Here is a 9721-nt window from a genome sequence, read left to right on the forward strand (position 1 = left end):
AGGATACAAAAACTTAATTCTTAATCGCATATATTAATAATTTTATTTATGTATTCTTTACAAGTGTGTGTGTGTATGTGTGTGTGTGTGTGAGTGTTTTATTTTTCCGGAGGGAGGACAGAAGAAATAATAAAATAAAGAGAAATGAACTGACTTACTCGTTGCAGAGTAGTTTCGGATCGCGTTGAATATGTTCATTGAATATGTTCGGTGGTTCTGAGCAGGCGCCCCGTTGAGGGAAGGCGTTATATGAGCGTCGGACCCCTTTTTTGTAAACGCGTGGGCACCCTGCTGCGGGATGGTGTCGTCAGGGTGATGGGCCTTCTATCGTTACAGGATACTTTCGGATTGAGTTGAATGTGTACGGTGGTTTTGAGCAGGCGCCCCGTTGAGGGATGGTGTGTAGGCGTCGGACCCTTTTGTCAACGTGTGGGCACCCTGCTGCTGGATGGTGTCGTCAGGGTGATGAACCCTCTACTTGGTCGTGACAAAGTATCGACCTTTTTTATTTCGCGGCCAGAACTACTCGGAAAACTGTCTTAAGGACTTGGCAAAACTTGCTTGATAACTGAGTGACTAATTGGGTTTAATTGCGCTTGGAGCCACCAAAACACGGGTTTTTATACCCTTTCCTTGGGGTGGATCCATTTGGAAAATCTTAGGTTTTTGAAGCGGGGATCGAATAGGAATTAGCCTTGTGAGAAGATTTTTAATGTGGGGGAGGATGGCGTCATTTTTAACTAATAGGATTAGGTTTAGGTAATTAAGTTACTTGGAATGGGGGTAGGAAGAAAGGGGCCCTAACGAATAAGGAATAGCGTCGTTTCGGGTCCATATGCGATGGGGGTAGGTTTTTGAGGTGGCGTAACCCGGTTGGTGTTAATTAGTATAGGTGGGGTGCATCTCAGTGTCTTAAGATCTAGGTGGGCGTAGTCTTTAGACCGTACGACGGAATGAAGGGTGGTCTATAGAGGTGCTTGCCCCGATTCCCGGCTTTCGGATTGGAGGGTTGAGAATCGGTATATGAGTTCGCGAGGCCTTGGGTCACTGATCTAATAAATTTGATAGTTTACGACTGTCGCGTGGCCCTGGGGTCGCGTGGAGAGTGCGATTAATGCATCTCGGTTTCCCAGACCTACTGAACACGTGCACCGTATCAGGTGTCATGCCTTCTAGGCGTGCGACTGTGGTCATTACCCGATCGTCACTCGGTAAAATCCTATCTATTAGGGTTCCCGTAGGCAGAATCCAAGTATATGGCTAGCTAGTGCCAGTTTTTATTTCCTACTTTAAACATCTGGAGTCGACTAAAGACTCCGGTTACCGCAAGTTTTGACTTTTATGATTTTTCTGACGACGATAGGCACGCTGACCGACCAAGGTATTTTCAAATATCTATCCCCCTTGCTATTTTTCTCTGTGAGAAAGTTCGAGCTCATGGTGTCTCGTGAGAAAAACAGCTCTGGCGTTATAATATTCTTTAAAAGTTTTTTGTTGGTCCCGTGTTTACTAGGTCTGGTATTTAATAAAAAGAAAAGAATCGTGAAGTCTGATCAGGACGTAACACCCCCCACCTTAGACAAATGTTGGGGGTATGCAACATTTGCAATTAAATTAAAGATAGATTCTTTTCTTTTCTCGGTTAACATTCCCATTTGAGATGCCGAATCGTTCTTACACTGCTTGTTTGTTAAAGAGAAGGAAAGGAAAGGCGACCTCCAAAACCCCTTTCTTATTCCTTTCGTTCTTTTTGCTGTCGCTTACATACTGCATATATTTTTTCTTTTGACTCTATTTCTAATAATAAAAATCTACTATAAAGGATTTGATGAAGCCTTCTTCCGTGGAATCCTTTCAAATGTTCGATAGAACATGGTAAAATGAGTAAAGAAAAGAAAAGATGGAGTTTTATTTACGTGATAATCGTGTCCCAGAATGTCACGTGCAAAGATCCGTAGGTCAGTCCAACCACATGTTCCCTTTTATTGCTTTTCTGGATAGTCACTTATCTTCTCCATCCCTTGGCCCCAGCTCGGCTTTCATCTTCACACAGGAACTTCTCTGTACAGTCTTCTTATCTTCATTGTTATTAATAAAGTTTCCGCAACCTTCACATGGGTTGATCTCATGGATCAGGTAGGGTGATGTGGTAGGTGCGTACTCAGGTTTGTCCTTAGTCACCGGATTATGACAACACTGGTGACGGGAATTGTGGTAGTCTACCACAATTAACGTATTTTCCCAATCAGGGCAGTCGTACATTAAGTTCCGTGAGCAGCGAGCAGACTCCAGGGTGATCTTTCAGTGTAGCGTCAAATGGATTAGTGGCACATTACTCCTCGATGTATGTATAGATATTTCTTCTTCTTTCTCTCTCTTTTTTTGTATTTGTAAAAGTTGGTACTCTGACATTCTATACTGTGACTGATCATCAAGTAATTCTCCCTATAGCAAATTGTTAATGAAAAGGATTCCACTTTATCTAAGATTTACTTATGAGAGGATTACGGATATATGAAAATCCCTTAAGTATACGATATTATTTATTTGTGTATGTATTAAGTAGAATATTTACTAGAAGTTAAGCCTACGTCTAAGTTAATTATTTTGCTTATTTACTTAGATATATATATATATATATGCTTTTAGAAGTATGTATCTATATATATGTATATATGTATATAAGATTATATATGTTTGATTATTTATTGAGGTAGATAGTAAAACCTTCTTTTTTTTTCTTTCTTTTTTTTTTGTACTATATATATATGTTTGATATATAGAGATATATGTATATATAGATATTTCTTAACATTATTTTAAACGTGTATATATGTGTATATATATATATATATATATGTATGTATGTGTGTGTATAATATTATGGTTATTACTTATACTATTGAATATATATGTATATATATTTATGTATTTTCTTTCTTATAGAAGATAATTTAAAGATAATTTTTTATAAAAGATAGTTATATAAATTTTTTTTTTTTTTTTTTTTTTTTATAAAAAACTTTTCTTTTGCCTAATAACAAACATAATATATATATATACATATGTATATTTTTTTGTTATTTTTATTAGTTATTATTGGTGATTATAGCACTAATTATGTGTATATTCTTATGCGTTTTAACTCAACGCGGATGGTACGGTGTGTGTGGCTATATTCGCTATTTCTTGCGCAACTCCTAATTCTATTAATAAGTCTCTGAGGTTGTGGTAAACGTTGTTAGTTTCATTCTTGATATCTAATTTGATGAGTGCACCTTCGTCCCGAATTGGTTTGATTATCTGCATAATTCCGGTTTGCTGTTCTGCGATGCTTCGAGTGACATTTATGGCCCTACGAGACCATGTGGGTCCTGTAGTGGCGGGGGCTGTGTAGGCTAAGCTACATGGCACAGCTTGCCAGTAATGTTCTCTGAACCTCTCCTCGAGATGGTAGAGTTCAGCTGTTGCATGGCGAATATACACGCCCCAGTCTCGGAGGCCTATCTGCACTGTCTCATCTCCGTTCATCTTCGTAACGATGCCGCGTTGCCATCCTCCTTTTGTTTCAAGAGCAACAATGTCACCTAGTTTTGTATTCGAGTGGAAAAATCGGCGTTTGTTCATCCGCTGGTTGAAGTCCTCCATCATTTTTTGGAAGGATTCTTTACTATTTTCCAAGTGAATCCAAATTAGCATAGGCGAAAACACCCTTACTATTTTAACAGCAAACGGCGAGCGGCTCAGTTTTTGAGTATCGAGGTGTTCGATCTCCATGTTTCTATAAACAAAAAGGTGGTGTTGGGGTTAGGTGCGAATTTCGAGTCGCAACTGCGAGACCTCATGATAAGGAGCGAAACAGATTAAAATAGATAAAACAATAAAATGCGTAAAATCAAAGTTGGCGCTTGTGTAAAGTTGATAGGAAAACTGTTGTTTATGTATTTCTCTTCTTTTCTTCCTGTCTTTCTTTCCGTCTCCCCCCTTTTTTTTTTTTTATTATTTTTTTTTCTTTAAGGGAAAGAGAAATCAAGCGGTCAATCCTTCAGTGCGAATGTATAAGTGGATGCGTCCTTTGCAGGTAGTAGGGGGTAGGTTCCCCTCTGTGAAGAGTCTTCTATCGGGTTTCGTTCTGCGGGTGGTTGTGTAGCTTCTCGGTTTTCATCGCGTGGTTTTTTCAGTTTTAAGTGTAATAGGAGCTGAGTTAACGAGTCCCAGATGGCTCCAAGCAAATATATGGACCATCCGTATACTGTGTGTAGAGCATAGCCATGCACAATGGTATCCAGTATTAGTTTTACTGCTCTTACTGCCAAGTAAATTCCTAAAAATCCAGCGCTTATATTGCCGAAAATTAGGAATCGATTCCAAAATTTCTGCCATGCCGAGATAGCTATTTTTTCAACTGATGCCTCATCTAGGAAGTTTGCAAAAGATCCTCCATCGTGCATAATCGTAGAGTGGCCCATCATTCCTCTGGCCAAGGTGTTTAACATTGCGGGTCTCTCAGCAGGAAACATAATATGATCCCTGAGATCGCTTAAATCTCTTTCAGTATATATGCCGCTGGTAGCAAGTGATCCGGGGCTAATGTATTTCCAGCTCGGTGTTGTCATCGGTTTCATGGTCATCGGCGGTACTGTATGTATTGGTTTAGGAGTGAGTCTATACCATGCATCTCCCAGAAGATACATGGGTGGTGCGAATAAATTGCACGTAATCTGCGTTCCTTGTCGTAACAGTATATGGGTTTGCGGTGTTAAAAATTGTGTTCTGTTTTCTCGCGTCACAGGCAATTGATCATAGCATTCTTCGGTGTGTGCTACTCTTACTTCGACAGGCACACATTTTACTATGTGTATTACTTCGCCAGCTAGTAAGGCCATGTATCCTGGTCCCTTCATGAAGTGATAAGCGAAGACATCCGGCGATTGGGTGGCTATGGCTAATGAATTGTGTAATATTTTTTGTTCGAGCTGACATTGTTGCAGTAAAATATTCTTGTATAGTTCACTAAATTGAGTCCGCACATGTTTCTCTACATATACAAATTTAGAGTTCATATAGGTGAAGATGTCCAAATTAGCTATGCGTGATTCTTTTTTAAAAATTGCTACGCCTGGTGAAGTTTCGAAAATTACTAATTTTGGATGTTCCGTGTGGAAAAGAGTGTATCCACAAGTCGAATAGGAGTCTCTGCTTGCCAATGCAAAAACTGTGTCTTCTGTAGTCATGGAATAAACAATTTGCTGTTGTTTGTTGACGACGTCTATTATTCTGTGTGCATATCCTTCATATAATACTCCATAAGTGCCGAACCTGCAGGTATCCGTGGGCATGGATGCCCAGTAGGTATCCCCACCCTCGATGTCAGTGCAATGTGTTGCGCTCAACGCGCAGGTCACTCCAGACCTCAGTTGGACTCGGTTCGTGTTTATCTTCACGTCAGCTATATAATCCTGTAGTGTAATTTTTATGGTTGCGAGTACCACGGCTTTTTCCCATGTGCCAAATGGATCGCTATACGTTGTTCCGGAACAGGTGCCATCATTGTTCACGTGTCCGGCCAGTGTTACCGGTCGTGTTGCAGTTTGATTGGATTTCAATCCTGTTATTCGAGTATTCCCGATTTCGTAAGTACCATACATATGCATTCGTTGGCAGGCGTCTCTTGATACCTCTTCTATATACGCGTGCTTTCCGTTGTACACGTCCATGGAGTGAGAGAACATTCCGCATCTCCTGATTAATCTGTCTATTTCTATTTTGCATTGTATAACTCTCGCGGAGGTAAATTCGTTAATTTGTAGCAATTGTATATAAATCTTTTGAGCTGCTACTTCTGGCTGTGGTATATCACATTCCTCTATCCCCAGTAATGATAGAGTCGTAATGTTCGTCGATGCAGATCCGCAGTCATATCCTATTATGCCTTTAGTGCCGCGTAACCAAAAATTTAGCACGGCGATTATTAAAAATCCTCGGAGATCCATCTGAAATTTAGCACGTCTAAGGTATATTAATATAGCGCACCTTTAATTGTCAAGCTTGTTGTTATTACTTATTTCCTTATTTGCTAATCAATTTATCATTTATTTATTTATAAAATTTTTTTTTTGTAAAATATATTTATATATATATTTTTTTTTATAGTTACTTATTTTAATTAACAATAATAAAATTACTTAATTATTAGGAGTTGGTTTGATGTGTGAGATTCGTAGGCGATTAGGGTGTACAACGCGACTGTTCTTTTTTATTTTAATTCTTACGTTATTTCTATTCAATATTTCTAAGACCTCATGGGGTCCTGTGTATTGATCTCCAAATTTGCCAGGTTTAGGGCCTTTTAATAAAAAGACTTGATCACCAAGTTTGAATGTTTGTGGGTTTATCTTTTTATCATAGTGTCTTTTCGATTTAATTTTTGCTTCGACAACGTTTTCTCGGGCATTTTTCTGAATTGCGTGGAGTTGACTAACTAAATTTACAAGATATTCGTTGTAAGTTGCTAATTTATCGCCAGATGCTAAAGGTTCATTTGACGGAATTCGTGCTATTTTGCCGAAGATTAATTCGTAAGGCGTGTGTTTAGTTGCTTCATGTACACTAGTGTTATAATTATACATCGCGAGACTTATCCATCTATCCCACTGTTTTTGTTCTCTTGCATATTGCTTTAAATATTCTCCTAATGCGTGATGTGATCTTTCTAATGAGCCGTTTGATTGAGGATGGAATGCGGTTGTACGGAATTTACGAATTTTAAATATTTTAGCTACCTTTTTCATTAAGTCACTGATAAAATTTCTACCCTGGTCTGTTAAAATTGCTTTCGGAGAACCGAATACACAAATAAATCGATCGACGAAAGCTTCGGCTACCGTTTCGGCAGTTTGGTCGGATAACGGTATTCCCATGCTAAATTTAGTGAGTTGGTCTTGTAGAGTTAAGATATATTCATTGCCACGTTCGGTTTTAGGCAAAGGTCCTACGATATCCATGGCGACCTTATCGAAAGATGATCCGGGTGTATCGGTAATTATCATAGGTTGTTTGGTTTTTACGCGAACTAGTTTCTTTAATTGGCAATGTAAACATTGTTGGATAAAACGCTGTACATCTATTTTTAAATTTTCCCAGTAATAATTATGTTTGATTCTATTATACGTTTTAGTTACTCCGCGATGTCCCCCAGTGGGTAAACAGTGCGTTTCTCCTATTATTATTGGTCGTAGATCTCTAGGTGGATATTTAACTAATCCATTGCAAATAATTAATTTAATTGGTGCGTCAAGGAATATTAATTGTAGCTGATTTTTGACATTGTTCCACGGTACATTGTTAATAAAATCCGTTTTAGCAATACTAAGTGTTTCAATTTTTAAATTTTCAACAGTTTCTTTTAAGTTATTTAAAGCGGTTATGATTCGAGATAAAGTTAATGTTGGGCCTTCTCGTTGTTCTTCGCTTATCGGCAATATTATATGATAATAATTTTTTACTTTAATGGTTTTAGGTTGATTTAACATAAGATTATTTAAATTTGGAAGTTTGTTTCGTTCGAATAACTTTTGCGAACCGGAATCTAAAGGTTTACCGTTTGTATCAACAAAATATGCTATGTTGTCTTTACGTAAGAATAATAGATCGCGAGATTCAATTATATTATTTTTTATTATTTGCTGATTATTAATAGTGGGTTTACTATAATTTTTGATATTGATCTCTTGGTTATTGTCTATATTTTCTTGTTCCTCGTCTTCATCACTGTTTTCTTTATCAGGCGGATCATTTCTATCGTCTAACAATATAATGTTATCGTCTATTTGCTCTTTTATTAAATCATCTTGATCGGTAATTCGACGTCGTGCTGTCCGACTTCTTGTTAGTATTTTGTCATGTGTAGGTGGACTGTGAATTAATGCTCTCTCTATTATTTGTTGATTTGGTTCATCTAATTCTTCTTGGGTAAATGGTATCGAGTCTGTATTATTTTTAATTGCATTTTCGTTTTCTTCGGTGTCGGAAAAATGTAATTCGTAATTTTCTTCCTCGCTATCAGAAAGATGCGATTTGTAATTATCATTTTCTTCAGTGTCAGAGAGGCGTAGTTCGTAATTATCATCTTCCTCTGAAGAATCGGAGAGATACAATTTATAATTATCTTCTTCTTCGTCAAATTCTCTTTGCGTTTTTAAGGTTGTTTTAGCATTTTTAGAGATTTTTCGTTTCTGTCTGCCCTTTCTAACTGGTTTACAATCGACTTCTTCAAGGTTTATAGGATTTCGTGATAATGCATCTGCGTTTACATTCATTTTACCTGCTTTATATTCCACTTCATAATCGTATTCCGCTAATTTTAGTCTCCATCGTAATATTCTCATGTTCGCATCTTGAGCATTCTTAAACCACATTAAAGGCTTGTGATCGGTTACCAGTGTGAATTTTCGTCCGTATAAGTATGGTCGAAAATGTTTAACGCAATAAACTATTGCTAATGCTTCCTTTTCATATGTATCGTATTTCAGTTCGTTATCTGTTAAAGTACGAGATGCATAGGCCACTGGACGATCCTTATTTATTTCTCCTTGCGATAATATTCCTCCTACTGCTATCCCAGAAGCATCCGTTGTTAAAATAAATGGTTTTGAAAAATCAGGATATTGCAATACGGGCTCTTTACATAATAATTGTTTCAATATTTCGAAAGATTCTTCTTGAGTAATCGTCCATTCAAATCGTGTATCGTTTTTTAACAAATTAGTTAATGGTTTTGCCAGTTTTGAAAAATTCGGTATAAATCGTCTATAATATCCAGCGAGTCCTAAAAATTGTTTAATGTTTTTTGGTGTTTTGGGCCTAGGAAATAATTTTACTGCTTCTAACTTCTTAGGATCAGGTTTAACTCCATTTTTACTAATTATATGCCCTAGATAAGTTACTTCTGTTTTTAAGAATTCACATTTGTCCGGTTGTAATTTTAAATTGGCCTTTCGAAGCCTTTCAATTAATAAATTGTATTTCCTTTCGTGTTCTTCCAATGAGGCGGCGTAAATAACGATGTCGTCCATATAAACAAATAATTCCTGGCCTTGTAGTCCTGATAATACTAGATCCATTAAACGTTGAAAAGTAGCAGGTGCATTTTTTAATCCAAAAGGCATTCTATCGAATTCATAATGTCCAAAAGGAGTGGTGAAAGCAGTTTTATGGCCATCTGCAGGATCCATTTTTATTTGATGAAATCCGGAAGCTAAATCACATACGGAGAAGTATTGCGCTCCTCCTAATTGATCAAGAATATCGACAATATTCGGTAATGGATAAGCATCTCCGATTGTTTTATCGTTTAAAGCTCGAAAATCTAAGACCATTCTCCAGCGTTTATTTCCTTTCGAGTCTTCCTTTTTGGGTACTATCCATATGGGTGTATTATACGGTGATTGCGAAGGTTTAACTATACCTCCTGTCAGCAGTTCTTCTACTTGTTTATTTATCTCTTCCTTATGAGATTGCGGAAATCTATATTGCCTCGTGTTTATCGGTCGATCATCCGTTGTTGAAATTTGATGTTGTAATATTTGAGTGGCAGTTAAATTTTCTCCAGGTATGTGAAATCGGTCTTGACTCTGTGTAATAAGCCTTATTATGCCTTCTTTTTCTCGTGCGTTTAAGTGTTCCAAACGTAGTAGGTCGATGATTTCTGTAAGACGATCCT

The 9721-nt window shown here is 37.4% G+C and overlaps 1 protein-coding gene across 1 annotated transcript; it reads right to left on the reverse strand.

Annotated features, from left to right (window-relative positions):
• Positions 1–2598: 2598 nt before the first annotated feature.
• On the reverse strand, positions 2599–6011 carry LOC136997041 (uncharacterized). Its single transcript, XM_067347200.1, has one exon. The coding sequence runs from the start codon at positions 5991–5993 to the stop codon at positions 4038–4040; it is 1956 nt and encodes a 651-aa protein (XP_067203301.1). The 5' UTR covers positions 5994–6011; the 3' UTR covers positions 2599–4037.
• Between the last annotated feature and the right edge of the window lie 3710 nt (positions 6012–9721).

This window comes from Linepithema humile, chromosome 1, assembly GCF_040581485.1.
Source record: "Linepithema humile isolate Giens D197 chromosome 1, Lhum_UNIL_v1.0, whole genome shotgun sequence".
Taxonomy (NCBI): domain Eukaryota; kingdom Metazoa; phylum Arthropoda; class Insecta; order Hymenoptera; family Formicidae; genus Linepithema; species Linepithema humile.

Bases quoted from the DNA above. Each gene is read 5' to 3' on its own strand.
- LOC136997041 (XM_067347200.1), bottom strand. From the start codon at position 5,993: ATGGATCTCCGAGGATTTTTAATAATCGCCGTGCTAAATTTTTGGTTA.